Source organism: Chanodichthys erythropterus, chromosome 2, assembly GCF_024489055.1.
Source record: "Chanodichthys erythropterus isolate Z2021 chromosome 2, ASM2448905v1, whole genome shotgun sequence".
NCBI classification, from domain to species: domain Eukaryota; kingdom Metazoa; phylum Chordata; class Actinopteri; order Cypriniformes; family Xenocyprididae; genus Chanodichthys; species Chanodichthys erythropterus.
In genome coordinates, this window is record NC_090222.1 from 41,170,784 (window position 1) to 41,188,687 (window position 17,904).

At 38.7% G+C, this 17,904-nt stretch overlaps 1 protein-coding gene across 4 annotated transcripts; it reads left to right on the forward strand.

Moving 5' to 3' along the window:
- The first annotated feature begins 139 nt into the window (after positions 1–139).
- On the forward strand, positions 140–15,612 carry LOC137002266 (frizzled-6-like). 4 transcript variants are annotated; one of them, XM_067361846.1, is made up of 7 exons: positions 140–556; positions 645–908; positions 6,834–7,030; positions 9,284–10,289; positions 10,369–10,517; positions 12,528–12,869; positions 14,418–15,612. In XM_067361846.1, exons 2-7 carry the CDS (start codon positions 729–731, stop codon positions 14,482–14,484), a joined length of 1,941 nt encoding a protein of 646 aa, XP_067217947.1. In that variant the 5' UTR covers positions 140–556; positions 645–728; the 3' UTR covers positions 14,485–15,612. The 4 variants fall into 4 exon arrangements, with proteins under 4 accessions (XP_067217947.1, XP_067217948.1, XP_067217949.1 ...); XM_067361847.1 differs by having other exon boundaries at positions 140–357; XM_067361848.1 differs by having other exon boundaries at positions 156–284.
- The last annotated feature ends 2,292 nt before the right edge of the window (positions 15,613–17,904 follow it).

Consider the following 17,904-nt stretch of genomic DNA (forward strand, 5'->3'; position numbering starts at 1 on the left):
ACTTAAATGCGGCAGTACTTGTACTTAGTTGTTATTATACACCTCTGCTTAATGGCCACAATAAATGAATCCGTTTGCCAATAAAAGTATGTATCATATTTAATGTTAGACTGGCTCGAGCTCTCTAAAGGTGAAATCGGTCTTCTGCGCATGCGCACACAAGAATGACATTCTTTCGGAAGGCAAGAACTCCGATTGTTTCTCTGCGGACATAGAGGATTATTTACGGATATATGGAGACTTTTAAAAGAAAGACACACCTGGAGAATGAAGTAGAGGAGTTTGTACGTATAGTAAGACATAATGTAATTGTATAGAAGAACAAATGGAGTTTGTGCGACTCTGGATGAGCTGAAGGTAGCTGCGTGTTTTTCTTTGAACAAAAATGCTTTTTCTTCAGAGCTGTTTAAAGAAAGCAAAACACGATTTTCAAAACGAAAACCTACACAATATGACATTTAAGGCACGTGATGAATGTTAAAAACAAACAAACAAACTGTTGACCAACTGTTTCTAATCACTCCATGAACGAACGTCTCATTTCACGTCTTATCATGTAAGAGTTTCTCTGGAACTAGTCAGTTTTATATAATAGTTTCATACTCGTCCTCGTGTGTTAATGTAGAGATTGTGTCTTCTTGTAGATTTGGTTCCCGCTGATGACTCGCAGATCCTCCTGAATCATCTGGACGCGACTGAATCATCTGGAGTCGACTCCGGCGGCCGCCATGCGGATCTTGCTGTGGTTCAGCATCGCTTTCTTCCTGCTGGATTCCTGCACGAGCCACACTTTGTTCACGTGTGAGCCTGTGCACGTGCAGTGGTGTCATGGCATGCCCTACAACACCACATTCTTCCCCAACATGCTCGAGCACTATGACCAGGACATCGCTGCAGAAAAGATGAAGGTGATGTTTGGTGAAGCTCATCTTTAAAGGGTTAGTTCACCCATAAATGAAATTTCTGTCATTAATTACTCACCCTCATGTCGTTCCACACCCGTAAGACCTTCATTAATCTTCAGAACATAAATTAAGATATTTTTGATGAAATCCAATGGCTCAGTGAGGCCTGCATAGCCAGCAAGATAATTATTAACACTTTCAGAAAGCTACTAAAACATATTTAAATCAGTTCATGTGAGTACAGCAATTCTACCTTAATATTATAAAGCGATGAGAATACTTTTTGTCTGCCAAAAAAAACTAAATATCGACTTTTAAACAATACCTAGAGATGGCTGAGGAAGCTTCACAAATCTTTAGTTTCAAATCCTTGGTTCAGAGCACCAACGTCACGTGATTTCAGTAGTTTGATACGCGATCCAAACAACTGACTCGAAACAAAAGATTCGTAAAGCTATGAAGCAGAGTTTTGAAGTCGCCCATCACTAGATATTGTTGAAAAGTCGTTATTTTGTTTTTTTGGTGCACAAAAAGTGTTCTCGTCGCTTCATAACATTAATAAGGTAGAACCACTGTACTCTAGAGCTGCACGATTAATCGTAAAAAGATCGCGATCTCTATTCAAGCACCCACTCGATCCTACTTTATTAATGACAATGATTCTCCCGCGTCTATTTGTTTTGAATCACACATTAGTTATTTCTGTGTTACAAATATTCACATAATCACAGAAGTACTGAGATATAAGTTTTAAGTTCGTATTTAAACACTGCTGTCTACGATAGCGATCAAAATAGAGCAAACTACCTTTTGAAACAAACTTGGCACGTCAAATAACGGTTGTATCAATTACATCTAATTCCACTAGGTGGTGACAACTGACTGTTAAAAAATGTATTTTTCATTGAATCGTTCATTCAAAAGATTAGTTCAAAAACATTGATCCAGCAATGAAACAAGTATTTATTAACGAGTTCAAACATTTTCCAGTAATTAGAGTCAGCAATTTATATTTGGTCAGAACCTCTAGTAAATTGCATGTTATCTTGTTTGGTTGTATATTCAGAATCGTGGGAGAATCTCTATTTGAAACCAAAAAATCGTGATTCTCATTTTATCCAGAATCGTGCAGCTCTACTGTACTCACGTGAACTGTTTTAAATGTGTTTTGAGTTGGTGAAGGTGACATTGCTGGCAATAGAGGCCTCATTTAGCCATTGGATTTCATCAAATATATCTTAATTTGTGTTCTGAAGATGAACGAAGGTCTTACATGTGTGGAACAACATGAGGGTGAGTAATTAACCCTCTGGAGTCTGAGGCTGATTTGGGGCCTGGAGAAGTTTTGACATGCTCTGACATTTGTGCTTTTTTCAGTTCTTCATAGACATATTAATGGAAAAAGTGTCATTACACTGTATTCAGCACAAACTAGGCTACAATAATATGTGAGGAACATGTATGTACATGTTTGTGTTTTTGAAGGAATAACATTTATGCGTGGTTATTGAAAAAACAAAAAACTTAAGTCACTGAAATAAGGCCAAATAAAGTATAGTAAATCTGTGTTCACAAGACTTTTGGGTATTGGAGGTTGTAGACTAGAATTTTTGCTTCAGAATTATGTAAAAATTATGCTGCCTACTCCTTCATATAAAACAATATATTCATTTAGTTTTTGTAAGACACTTTTTGCCAAGAAACACAGTATGCGAGGAGGCGTGAATCACCACTGAAAATGGGCCATTCTCACCTGAGAAGACAAAAGAATTGGATAGTAATGAGCTGAAATGACTTGCATATTAATGAGGCATTTCAGTCAGGTAGGCTGTGAAAAAAAACCTTCTGTGATGTCTCAAGCTCATTATGATATATGAAACATACAGAAAAATATTATTACAATATAAAGTAATGGTTTTATATTATACTTTAAAATATAATGTATTTCTGTGATGCAAAGAGTCTGAATATAGGCTTTTAGTTTAAAAGCATGCACATTTGGAGAAATATTGGATTCTCATATGCTTATGTCAATTTTCTATACAGAGGAGTTATTTTTATTTAATATTCACTGTCATTACTATGAGCGCTGGTGTTTTCAATTCATCCTTGAAGTCGGAGGGCGCTCTGTGCATTTTTAGTCCACAAATTCATCTAAAAGAAGAAGAGGCTATTCCATGAATGGAGTTTCCAATTCATACAGCAGCAGGAGGGCACTAAAGAAACAAAAACTCATCTAAAATTCATCCATAGAAGAAACGTAAACAGGAACTAACTGTATGTCTTCTAGAGATCGCTAACCATGACTTTTACATCCAGATAAACACTTTTCAAGACAATAAATACACGATTGAGATGATGAATGCATGTATTGCCTCTAAATTTGCGTCTGAATAGCGCTGGCTCCGTGGGCGTGGCCGCATTAGCGGATAATGAGCTGAATCACAGTCTTCTGACATGGCTCTCTTTTCATACAGATTACATAAACACAGAAGGTTTGTTTTCGATTTGACTTACATGATTTAAAACCTGACATCTTAACGTTTTTTAGACATAAGTTTAATTTTTCTGTGATTAGTATTCACTAAGTTACAGTTCATTTTCTGAGAATTATCAGATTGGATTTCGTTCAGAGGGAGAGGAGAGATCACGCATCATGTTAGTTTTCTTTATTTTACAAAAAGCACAACATTTTGTTTTTACTTTGAGTGTATATAAATAAAAGAAGACATTCTATAGTTTCAATTGATATATTACTTATGTCTCTATGACAAAAAATGACGGAGTATTTGAAGTCTGTTTTGCTGCAATGTGAAAAAAAAACTGCAAAACGCGCCGGCGCGTTTTTAGACCTCAGAGTGTTAATGACAGAATTTTCATTTTTGGGTGAACTAACCATTTAATGGTGCCCTAACCCTTTTTCACAAGATGTAATATAAGTCTAAGGTGTCCCCTGAATGTGTCTGTGACGTTTCAGCTCAAAATACCCCATTTTGTATTATTACATTTTTTAACTGCCTATTTTGGGGCATAATTAAATATGAGCCGATTCAGGCTGTGGCCCCTTTAAATGCTCGCGCTCCCCGCCCTTAAGCTCGCGACTCTATAACACACTGCATAAACAAAGTTCACACAGCTAATATAACCCTCAAAATGGATCTTTACAAAGTGTTCGTCATGAAACATGTCTAATCGCGTAAGTATAGTATTTATTTGGATGTTTATTTTATTCTGAATGAGTTTGATAGTGCTCCATGGCTAAAGCTAACATTACACACAGTTGGAGAGATTTATAAAGAATGCAGTTGTTTATGAATTATACAGACTGCAAGTGTTTAAAAATGAAAATAACGACAGTCTTGTCTCCGTGAATACAGTAAGAAACGATGGTAACTTTAACCACATTTAACAGTACATTAGCAACATGCTAACGAAACATTTAGAAAGACAGTTTAAAAATATCACTAAAAATATCATGTTATCATGGATCATGTCAGTTATTATTGCTCCATCTGCCATTTTTCGCTATTGTTCTTGCTTGCTTACCTAGTCTGATGATTCAGCTGTGCACAGATCCAGACGTTAATACAGGTTGCCCTTGTGTAATGCCTTGAACTTGAGCTGGCATATGCAAATATTGGGGGCGTACATAGTAGTGTTGTCACGATACCAAAATTTTGACTTCGATGCGATACCCAGCTTAGATATCACGATACCGATACTTAAACGATACTACAGCAAAAACCTAAAACAGCAGGAAAAGTAAATAAATAACATATGACTTCTTTCTTCACCAGTGTGCAGGCTGATACTTCTGGATTTGAAGTTAGAGTTAGATTTAATATAATTTTTAATGTTTATTATTTTCATGCTCAATAAAACTGCAATTAGTCCTATTTGCTGTCATGTTTTTTTGCTGTTTTTTTATACGTGTAGGTGTTTTTTACAGTAAGATTATTGTAAAAATTAGATTACTGTAAATACTTAGAGCAATGTTATTAAGCATAAATTGGTTTAAAATAACTGTATAAACCCTTCACATATTTATGTATTTTTAAATTAATTTTATTTTTGCAACCAGATATCACTTATCAAACTTAGACTCAATAATACACCTCAGGTCTGCATGCACCAGTAAAATAAATAAAAAACACTCATTTAATGTTTGAGAGCATAAACATAATGCTGGTATCACATTCACTAACCTGTCGCTCTTTAAATTCTTTGTAGAAATCGGGATGTTTGACGGCAAGATGCTTTTGACTCCCTTCGCTTGCGTAATTCTGTAACATCTTTTGCAGACGGGCTTTGTGGTGTCCGTGGGCTTGCCCTGACAGTCGGGAATGTAAGCAAAATAATGCCATATTTCGCTTTGTGCATCTGCTTTCTCAACAATTTGTGGACGGTCTGCAAGAGCACCTCTCCAACCATACCTCTCGTTCCGTCGCCATGAAAGCCGTTGCGCAGTTGAGAGGAATAAACACACACTCAGTGTGTTTTAGAAGCAGCGCGCTGCACAAACACTGCCCCCTGCTGTCGCACTTTAGGAAATACAGCTGGCACTCAAAGTACCGGTACTAATAAAATGAAGAACCGGGCCGTTTTTAAAAGCAGGGTGTCGCGATACCTTTCTAGTACCGGTATATCGTGCAACACTAGTACATATTAATGATCCTGACTGTTACGTAACAGTCTGTGTTATGTTGAGATTCACCTGTTCTTCAGAGGTCTTTTAAACAAATGAGATTTATATAAGAAGGAGGAAACAATGGAGTTTGAGACTCACTGTATGTCATTTCCATGTACTGAACTCTTGTTATTCAACCCTGCCGAGGTAAATTCAATTTTTCATTCTAGGGCACCTTTAATTACTGCAGCAGGTTTATTAGGCTGCTGCCACTTTAAGTTATACTGTTATGTTTTATTCATCAACTGTTTATGTTCATTTAAGACATAACCAACTGTTTATGAGGCATTTCGTCATTTTGTGTGTAGGTTATTTGATAGTTTAGGCGTGTATCCGAAGCCCACAGTATCCGTAGCTCGTCTCGGAACGTGCAAAGGAGGCCGCCTCGGGAACGTCTTTCACAGCTTAATGCACTTTAATAACACTGTTATTATTATCAAGCACATCCCACAGTTTAGCATTTCACATCTTTCACTTATTCGCTGATTTGATGTTAAGTTTGGCTTATAGAGGAACGAAACTGAACCGCTGTGAAGGAAAGGAAGGTGCGCTGGACGGAATTCACGACAGTTATCTTGTTTTCATAATCATTGGAAGCCGAAATAAAAAAATCAATTATGATTAATCGCACATAATATGGTTTCGGGAAACACTGACTCTTTGAACTGCTAAATGTCTTTATGCCTTCCAGAGCACATTCCTGTGCTTCCTCACTGGGATTGATTTCACTGTAGTGCGACTGCTTTTGTTGTTGTATCAAATAAAAGGCTCTGCGTAACACAGGAAAAACACCCTCGGCCCTGTGGGTACAGCCTTTGATTTAAACAAGAGAGCAGGAAGGAAGGAAACTGGAGGGGAGAGCAGTCTCACACACACACACACGCACTCACACACACACGCACTCACACACACACACACACACACACACACACACACACACACACACACACACACACACACTCTCTCTCACACACACACACACACACACACACTCTCTCACACACACACACACACACTCACACACACACACACACACACACACACTCTCTCACACACACACACACACACACACACACACACACACACACACACACACACACACTCACAAAAAGTGAGTTAATGAATATTAATTTAAGTGTAAATGAATTTATGTTAGAGGAAAAAAGTGTGTAATGGCTTGAAATTCATGAAACTACAGCTGTGTAGAAATACCTTCCCTCTCTCTTTCTTGGTCTGTGCAGCACTTCATGCCGCTGGCCAGCCTGCGCTGCTCTCCTGACGTGCATCTGTTCCTGTGCCAGGCCTTCGTTCCCGAGTGCCGGGATCACACGCGTGTGCTGCGTCCGTGCAGAGAGCTGTGTGAGCGCGTGCGGTCCGACTGCAGCGGAGACATGCTCACCTTCGGCATCAGCTGGCCGTCAGAGCTGCGCTGCGACCGGTGAGACCGTCGTCTGTTCATCTGTGCACATGTTCAGATGGTGAACAGGCCTGCGACTGCTAGCTGATCATGACAATGGAACAACAGATTATCATTATGGGTTATTTGGGTCTGTGAACTTCACCTTTGAGAACTGAAAAAACACACATTTGGAAAAACAGCATGGAAAATTTATTTGTAATCATAATTAATGTTATTGTATTCAGATTGTTTGGCTTCCTAAAACACCAGTGAATGTGATGTATACTGAGACACTATCACAACTAAAAACAAATTTGAGTCCACTTTAAAGTCGATGCAAGTCAAGTCAAGTCAAGTCAAATTTATTTATATAGCGCTTTTTACAATTGGTAATTGTTTCAAAGCAGCTTTACATATTAGAAGCACAGAAAAAAAAGAGAAGTGGTTAAAAATAAGCTGTACAAACAAGCATGGTAATATGTAACATATACAAGATGGTGCTACATTAAGCCAATGTCGGCTGACTCCCAGGGGTGGAAAAAAACCCCTAGGAGAAAAACCCAGCATGCTAACACTGGGAAAAAAGTCCTAGGAGGGAAAAAAACCCTTGGAAGATATATATAATATATGTAAATGGATATGGAGATCAAAATCTGAATTATACATTTTTATTATTGAGATTAAAAATCGATTATATATAAATATATGTAAGCGGATACGGGGATTAAAAATCTGAATTATAGATGCAGCCAGAACTGGATCTGTAGGCCCATTGTCTCCTGGGCTACGTTATAGTCAGGTCCAGACACAGGTTCTCCATCTGATCTGGATACGGCCTGGATCCAGCACCCGGCAAACCTCAGGATAAGCAGAGAGACAGATATTAGCTTAGATGCCATTCTTATTCTGATGTACAGGTATATCTAGTGTTATAGGAAATATACTGTAGCAAGGACTTTTTACTGTCTTCAGTTAGGTAACTGAAAAGCTCTTGAACTCCAGATTAATGTATTTCACTTTATAATGTACACCGTTTTCATCTGCTAGAGGGACTGGGGTAGTCTCCATAGTCTTGTGGGAAACACTGTCAACAAACACACTTCAGAGCTGCAGGAAAGGAGAGCAGATGGTATATTTTCACATTTTGAATTGATTAATTAAACAGTGTCATCATAAGCTGTTTGTTGCAATGCAAATTCTAGTGTGAGTGTAACAGTACTGAGATTATACAATAAAATGTCGTTACATCTACAGGATCAGTCAGTCAGTCACCTTTGTTTATAAAGCAGATTTTAAAACAACGGCTGCAAAAAGACACAACACTTCAGACAGATTCAACACTTACTGAATGATTGATGCTTTACAACTCTAACCATTCGATTTATTTTAATTCTGTAAGCTGCTTATTTGACCCTCTGGTGCTCTTTGCGTGTCGGTCAAAAATTACAGAATTTTGTTATTTCAATGAAATTAATGTACTGTATTTTAGTATGATAATGTTTTTATTTAATATTTTGTACTTTTAGGGGATTTTGTGGTACTAAATTATATTTATGCTGTAGTTATAATGCATTTATTCACTTTTTGAGCATAGACCTGAAAATGAAGTTTCCAGTTTAAACTGTCATACATTTTGAATGCTTTAGAGAACGGACTTCAGTTTGATCTCTTTTCATAGACGACACTTGGCAAATTATTGCTAGAGTGATAAAAGTTTTAAAAAGTTACAGAATTTTACGTTTATTGTTTTGAAAAATGCACAAAAATACTATTTTCAAAAACATTTTACTCTAAAACGGCAAGAAAATCAAAGCCATAAATCAAAACAAGTTGTGTTCCAAATTTGAGCTTGATATCTCAAAAAATGAGCTTTCAGTCAGATTTTGTTTGGTTGCAGTACCAAAAGTTTCCACTAGATGAAATTCATCTGCCGTTCATTTCCAATGCAGTAATTTTTGACGGTAAGGAGCACAAGCGTGACTATTTTTTTTCAGGACCAATTAACCTTTTCGAATCATGTCCTTGATTGTTTTTTGTGTTCACATAGCAAGTGCCAAAACTTTTATCAAGTTTCATACCATTCCGATGAATTATAAAATTCTAAAACATTTCCAGTCAAAAATGACAGAGAGCACCAGAGGGTATTGATCTTTTGCTGTGCACAAACATTTATATTTAATTTTCACACTGTGAATCATGCGTTTGTTTTTTCCACCTAAACATGTTGATACAATGCAATACTTGATGTTTAGAGCTGTAAATGATAGTTTGGCTTGTTTTCTTGTCTTATAGATTGGAATCATGCCGCTTTTCTCCAGACGGTTCTGCTGTTTCAGCCGTAGAAGAAGTGAACATGTCCAGAAGCTCTCTGCCGTCCGGTCGGGATCTGGGATTCTGGTGCCCCCTTCAGCTGAAGACTCGCCCCGGCTCTTTCCTCGGGGCTCAAGACTGCGCGCCGCCCTGCGACAACATGTACCTTGAGCCACATGAAGTGCGCTTCGCTAAGACCTTCATTGGCGTGAGCTCCGTTGTGTGCTTGTGTGCAACTCTGTTCACATTTTTAACCTTCCTCATTGATGTCGAGCGATTTCGCTACCCTGAGCGGCCGATCGTCTTCTACTCTGTCTGCTACAGTTTTGTCTCTCTCGTCTATTTTGTTGGTTTTCTGTTGGATAACGCGGCCGCTTGCTCTGAGCCGAGTGTGCCGGGCCGCGTGTCGACGGTCGTGCTGGGAGGCCGGAGCCGCAGCTGCTCGCTGCTCTTCATGCTGCTCTACTTCTCCTCCACTGCGGGAATGGTGTGGTGGGTCATTCTGACCATCACCTGGTTTCTGGCTGCAGGGCCGAAGTGGAGCTGTGAAGCCATAGAGAAGAAGGCCGTGTGGTTCCACGCGGTGGCCTGGGGTCTGCCCGCGGCGCTGACCGTCGTGCTGCTGGCGCTCAATAAGGTGGAGGGAGACGGCATCAGCGGCGTGTGCTTCGTCGGCCTGTACGATCTGCCGGCGCTGCGCTGGTTCGTCGTGGCTCCGCTGGCCATCGGGGTGCTGGTCGGCCTGTCGCTGCTGCTCGCTGGCATCGTGTCTCTGAACCACGTGCGTCAGGTGATCCAGCATGACGAACGGAACCAGGAGAAGCTGAAGAAGTTCATGATCCGCATCGGCGTGTTCAGCGGCCTCTACCTGCTGCCTCTGCTGGTGCTGCTCGGCTGCTACCTGTACGAACAAGCCCAGCGCCGCACCTGGGAGAACAGCTGGATCCACGAGCACTGTCAGGAGTACAGCATCCCCTGCTCCAGCCGCGTGAGACATCAGTCCTGTGCTGTGAGATTATCAAAGTGTTTAGTCTCTGACTGACTGACTGTTCTTTGGTTTGTTGTAGAGTATTGATGTGGAGCGGCCTGAGCTCTCCCTGTTTCTCATCAAGTACCTGATGACGCTGGTTGTGGGAATACCAGCTGTGTTCTGGGTCAGCAGTAAGAAGACCTGCTCGGAGTGGGCGTCATTCTTCAAGAGAACGCGCAAAAAAGAGTGAGGCCACTTTCTCTAACCCTAACTTAACTGATTATGGCTTTATGGATTATTCTTTTTGTCATGTTTTCCACTTTAGTTTCACTCTGATCTGTTCAATGTAATATAATTTAAACCAAAAAAGGTTGATTTATGATTTCACTTTTTTAACTTTAGTTAGTGTGTAATGTTGCTGTTTGCTCATAAACAACATCTGCAACGTTACAATGCTCAAAGTTCAATGCAAAAGCAGATATTTTCTTTTACAGAAATCGCTGTTTAAGGACTACAACAAACGGCTTGGTGACATCACTAACACTAAAATTTACATAAATGCGTAAAATGACGGCATGTCAACAACACTCTACTACAACAACTCTTCCTCTTCTCTAAAGCAGCCCAATGTGGCCCCGCCCCCTTTGTTGTGTGTTCTCGGGGGCGGGGCCATGTTGGGCTGCTTTAGAGAAGAGGAAGAGTTGTTTAGTCAAGTGTTGTTGAAATGCCGTCATTTTACGCCGGACTGCTTCACAAACGAGGGTCAATTCAACACAAAAGATGAAGATGACGACACATGCTAGTGGATGAGTTGAATCAACTCCACAGCAACTACAGGTGCTGGTCATATAATTAGAATATCATCAAAAAGTTGATTTATTTCACTAATTCCATTCAAAAAGTGAAACTTGTATATTATATTCATTCATTACACACAGACTGATATATTTCAAATGTTTATTTCTTTTAATCTTGATGATTGTAACTGACAACTAAGGAAAATCCCAAATTCAGTATCAAATTCAGTATCAAAATTTCCTTAGTTGTCAGTTATAATCATCAAAATGAAAAGAAATAAACATTTGAAATATATCAGTCTGTGTGTAATGAATGAATATAATATACAAGTTTCACTTTTTGAATGGAATTAGTGAAATAAATCAACTTTTTGATGATATTCTAATTATATGACCAGCACCTGTACATAAATGTATCCACTAACCATTCAGAAACATCTAAAAGTTGTAACTTCTTCCTGAGTCTCTCCATCAGTGTCGACTCCGGTTTGAACAATGTAAGGCTGAACACTTTCCTCATTTTGTCTGCGTGAGATTCTCCAGCTTTGTTGTTGTTGAGCTGTTAAAGCTCCGCCCTCTTCTGGAAAGCAGCAGCTCATTTGCATTTAAAGGGACACACTCAAAAACGCTGTGTTTTTGCTCACACCCAAATAGGGGCAAATTTGACAAGCTATAATAAATGATCTGTGGGGGATTTGAGATGAAACTTCACAGACACATTCTGGAGACACCAGAGACTGATATTACATCTTGTGAAGGAGCATTATAGGTCTCATTTAATGTTGAGGAAGCAACTGAATTCCATGTCTACCTGTATAAAAACAGAATCTGTGATTTTTGTAGTGCTGTCAAAATGAACATGTTAACACAAGCAGTTAATTTTTTCTCAGTTTAACGTGTTAAAAATATTTAATGCAATTAATGCAGCATCCATTTTTTTCCCATCATAATTTGGCCAGCGTTATATTATACTATCCATCCAAAAATTATTCAGATATTTTTTTATATATTTTTACTAGTGGGTTCAGGACACTATAATTCATTTATATGATCACCGGGGCAAAGCAAGACTTCACAACGTGCGTGTGTGCGTGTGTAATGTGGTGCAGGTGTGTGTGCAATCAGTCCCAGGAATGAGGGCCAATGGGTAATGAAGTCCGGATGGGAAACGGTCATTATTGTGATGGCTCCCTCTGGTGGTGCGAGGAAGGAGGTGCGGGAGCCTCACTTGTAATAGTAACAGTGATACTGGCCTTCATTCATAAAAAGATGCCATTACAACAAATATTCAAAATATACTGTCTTTAACATGTTTCTGCATTAATTTGGAGTGTAACTGTGACTAAAAAATATTAAAAACCCCAATGTTTTTAATCGTGATTAATTACAGATAAAGTGTGCGATTAATTAGGTAATTTTTTGATTGATTGACAGCAGTTTTGTTGTTTTTGTGCTTCAGCCCCATCAGCGAGAGCAGGCGTGTTCTGCAGGAGTCCTGCGAGTTCTTCCTCAAGCACAACAGCCGCGTGCAGCACAAGTCCAAACACTACAAGTCCTCCTCACACAAGCTCAAGGTCGTGTCCAAGTCCATGGGCACCAGCACAGGCGTTCACACCCCTGTCAGCAGTAACCATGACAATACACCTGTCTCCACGGCAATCCGCAACCACTGCGTTCCCAGCCAGAGCGTCTGTGATCCGCCTCGCTCCTCGGAAGGCTTGGGCTCGACGGCTCCCGCTGAGAGACGCAGTAAAGCCGACACTTCCAGTCGGATCAGCAGCCGCGCTGAAAGCTTACACAGGTCAGTATTTTATATTATGATGATTATTTGACAATGGTGCATGCAGTTTACATTCAGATCACATGACAGCCTTTCCACTGGGAACATCATTTCCTTTAATCTAATAACTGATCTGAAGTATTAAAAGGAAAGCAGATGCATCTATTCACTTTTTTGTATGTTACATCATCTCTATTCAAATCAAGCATTTTACTTGGGTTCATTTGTTATAATAGTGTATTCATGGCCATTTGTCTGTTTAACTTTTGCAATATATGCTCAAGAATACCAGAAATGACACTGTTTACATGTGGCTATCTCCTCCCACAGACTCTCCGACTCTTTTTATCCAACTTTATTTGAAATGCAAGAATGGTACGGAAATTTGTACATTGAATGTGTCTGGCTTCCTGTGTCATTCACTTCAAAACACAAAAAAGGGATGTGCACAATGACTTATTTTATGAACTAAAATTTTACTATTCTAACCCTAACCCCAGAGACCGTCTGTATATTGAAATATACTCTTTAATCTATGAACAGTCAATACCGCCTAAACAGGTCAGATATATGCGATGTGCTTGCCTTGCGTTATGATCACTGTATATTAAATGTAATCAACGTTAGCCAATATAGGCATGTTTATGCAAATCAACTGAATCAATAGTGCAAGACCAATAAGTTAAAACCTAATAGCCTATTATAAACAGATTTCCTCAAATAAAATCACATAATAGTTTGACAACTATACATTATGTAAGCATATTCTCTAAGTGTCAAGTAAGTTTTTTTTATGTTTCTCCTTTAATCCAATATAAAATTTCATACCATATTGTCCCTCATAAACGGTAGTATAACGAGCCTATAAGCAAGCTTATTTGTTCGTTTGACATGACATAGAAGAAAACACTACTAGTTTTGTGCAGGCTTCCGAGTGGACGTTTCTCTGAACCCGCCGCGAGTGAAAACCAATGCTAAACCTTTTCCGTTCCAGATATACAATATTTAAATTAATTTTAAAATGTAACATTAACATGATGGTTATTTAAACATAGCCTTTGTAAAAATAAAAAATAAGACGTTAAACGTGCAAAAAAAAAAAAAAGTAAATGGCTAGTCGACTAGCAGCAGCAATAGTCTCGCACATCTCTTGTACAAAACAGCCTTAGTTATGCTGCTTGATGTTGCAAACTGGTATTTCTTAACATATTATTTTCATGTATTGTCATAATCATAAACACACTGGTTTAAGCTCAAACAGTTTTACCGTTTACTGCACTTTATTCTTCTGATTCATTAGCCACTATAAGTAAATAACTAGAAGTCTCACACATACACATGAAATATCTTAATTCCACGTTGCAGATTATGGTGGATATGGAGAAATTTTTATTAGTGCTTTAATAAAAATACAAGCTTCACATTTCAGAATTTCTTTTGTCTCCTGCAGCTTTCCAGACCGATAGATGAACTTGCTGAGCCTGCAATATTCCTTGCATTTGTCAGATCTCAACAGATGTTTAATTTTTCCTTCTGCTGTTTAACACCTACTTTAATTGCTTTTTGAAGGATGACACCCAAAGATGATGTGCTGGAGGCTGGCCAGAGCTCCGCCCACTGCACCAGCAGCCAATGAAAGCTCAGGCTGGGCTTTGCATCTGAATGGAGGTCAGAGAGAGAGACTTCTGGCTCCGCCCTTCATTCTCTGTGGTTTTTCATTATTGATGTCTGCAGCACTGGAATCTCTGCTTGAGTTCCTGTACCTTCTTGTAAGATCTGAGGGTTTAATGGTCACGCAGCTGATGCTCACTGACAGGATCCATTTTGACTGACAGTCTTATAAGTCCGTTGTGATTTTTGCAGCTGCGGGAACAGGATTGCACATTTGTAACACTTCTCTAAGCGATTCATCACTGGAATGGTCTTAACACTGGAATCTATGAACAAAAGCGACAGATTTCACTCAAGAATCACTCTTAAATTAAATGTTCTAAAGATTTCTACAGAATTTGCACAAGTGCTCTAGCTCTTCACCAAAAAACATCCCAAACTGGAAATACAGCAGTAATGTTTAGTAATATTAACTTTCTCTGCCTTCAAGTAAAACTTAAATTGAAATGATAAAATTAAAATGATAAAGATTAATGTATTTAACATTTCAGTTGAATCTCAGCTTTTCTATCAAATAATCTTTTTACTTAGCTTTGCTAAATGTATTTTTAATATGTATGATATATAGACCTTAGTGCCTTCTTAAATAGTAGTACAGTGTGTTAAACAGTTCGTCCTGCTGTTTAACAACATGACAGATGCTCATCTGACAAAACATAAAAAATGAGTAGACCAAAACTCCATAAAAGTTTTGAAAGTTTTTAAATTTATCTAGTACCTTTACCTATACAGCATGCACCATTGTAAAGAGTCTATCTCTCACAGCCTCGTTTTCATCTGTTAAATTCAATATGGCATCTGCCCTGACTAAGGATTATTGATGTTCATTATTATGCCAGTTATTAAGGGTTTTTTGCACCTTCTATAGTTACAAAAATACTTTAAACGTTCTTTATATACAGTAAATAAATGGTGCACAACGACATTGGGTGGAGGATAGAATAGGTCACTTGATATATTTTGATTATCATTGTATTAATAATCAATTGCAATTGTGTGATGAAGTACTGCTGTATCTGTCTGGCATATGTTTTTACTATAATATGGTTGTAGTGCAAAGTTTATCTTAACAAAATAAAGCCCATAGAAAACCATCAATGCAATGATTTTTAGCCTGTGGTCTTTATTGCTCACATCCTGATGTGTAATTCTGTTTGTTTACAGGAAAGTAAAGAGTCACAGCCATAATGTTGACGTTATCTAAACTAGATTGTTTTAAGGACTCATTATACAGCCATAAAATTTGCTTAAAATATTTTGGCAGAAAATATAACTACTTTATATAGTACTTATACAATATAGATTTACAGGGATAAACAGGAAAATAATTATCTATGATGTAAATGGCTATAAAAATACACTGGTGTCATTGTTCAGCTGAAGTCAGTTCAGTTTTGATTCAGTTTTGTTCAAGAAATATTTCATCAATTATGAAACAAGCTTAAAATAATTGCGAGATAATTTTATCGTAGAGAACACTGGTGGCCATGGTTCTATAATCAACTTTGGCTCACGATGCTTTTGGTAAACGCAGCCTAGCTCAGATCAGTTCTCATCCAATGGTGTCACTGCAGTCAGATCACTAATGTTGAATATTAAGTGTTCTCAAATAAGCAAGGCAGAGGCGACAGCGACAAGAACCCAAACTCCATCAGGTGACAGAATGGAGAATAAAACCTTGGGAGAAACCAGCTTAGTAGTTCAGTTCTCTGGCCAACAACAAACAGTGCATGATTATGATTCAGACAGAAATTAGACTGGGATCAGAACAATCAAAATATTTAATCCAGTTCCATCTGGTTGAAGATCGGATTCATCATGCTGATATGGAGACAGGTTAGTTGAGGATCTGTGTCGATGAGGCCTTCACAGCGGATGGTCCAGTTGATAATCTCAGGGATGAGTTGTGGTCGTGTCTATCTGCGGGTTCTCCATCTGATCTGGATATGGCCCTGTTCCGGCTGACTTTGGTACACCTCGGGATAAACAGAGGGACTAATATTAGCATAGATGCCATTCTTTTTATTATGTAACTATTACATTGGGTGTTATGGGTAGGGTTTCCACCTTCAGTGTGGCAAAATAAGCGACCCCCATTCATGACCCAAAGGAAGATATTTTGAAGAAAGTTAGCAACCAGGCTGCTCTGGAGCACCATTGACTTCCATAGTAGGTAAAAAAAAAAAAACTAAGTCATTTTTTTTGAAAATGTCTTTTAATTTATGAAAAGAATGTCTGTTAGAGCAATCTTAATTTTCAAGATTTTCGATTGTTTGAGTTGACTATTAGAATTGACTAGAATATTTGTCTGTTTATTGAGAGGGTGTAATTTCTATCTACATTTCTGAATGACTTCTCTCTGTGGGTCCACGGAGCACTTGCACTTAAACACGCCAGCTTACCTTATTCCTCCTCTGCTGTTCCCTCTGGCGATGTGGGTGTACACGTACGATGTCAAGATGATGGTTTCCATACACACAAACAGATCCATGGCATTTCCATCCATTTGATCCAAGCCATAAATGAGGAAGAGGAGATTCTTTGACAGTTAATTGGACGTTTTTGAAGAAGTTTCTGAAGTTTCTGTTTAGTGAGAGTAGTGACATGGATGTGAGTGTTTGCATCAAGAAAAACTGTTTTGGCATATAATAATATGTATGTATATGTTTGTGGCGACCAGGGCGGGTGAGAGTCGTGAGGGAACGGCGCGAGGCCGGTGGCGCGAGTGTTAATGAGCTTCACCTGGGAGGCGCACCGGCCTTGAGTCCCTCACGGAGGAGCTCCGGGAGCATAAAGGAGGAGCGACTACAGTGAAGGACGAGAGAGGACCAGGCCTGGATATTATTTTATGTTTTATTATGTTTGTGTGGCCGGCAGACGTCTGCGAGCAAAATTGCTTGTTTTGTTCTTTGTTTATTTTATATTAAAGTTTTGTTGAATGTTCGCCGGTTCCCGCCTGCTTCCCGTATCTACTGACCACGTTACAATGTTTTTTTTTTTCATTCTTATATTTCTGTAGTCTTCATTGCTGTTATTGTAACATTCTGAATTTCTGAGTGAACCCGATACTTGTTTTATCCATAATTATGCTTTTTCAAATGTTTTATTGTCATAGGGAATTGGTGGGTAACACTTCAGTGGGTGCATCAGAAAATGTTGCCTTCCTTCAATGCATCCTCTGACCAACCAATTTTTAATGCAGGTGCATTTCCAAAACATGCGCTCAGATATCAGACGGGGGCTCCTAAACTTGGTTATAAAAATTGGTGATAAGAGAAGTTGTTTTAGATGTGTATTTAACAGTGCACACTAAAAAGCAAAACGTGTGGTTGATATTGGTGTTTTATTTAATTAACGTTGTGTAATGCCACACCAGCAGAGGGAG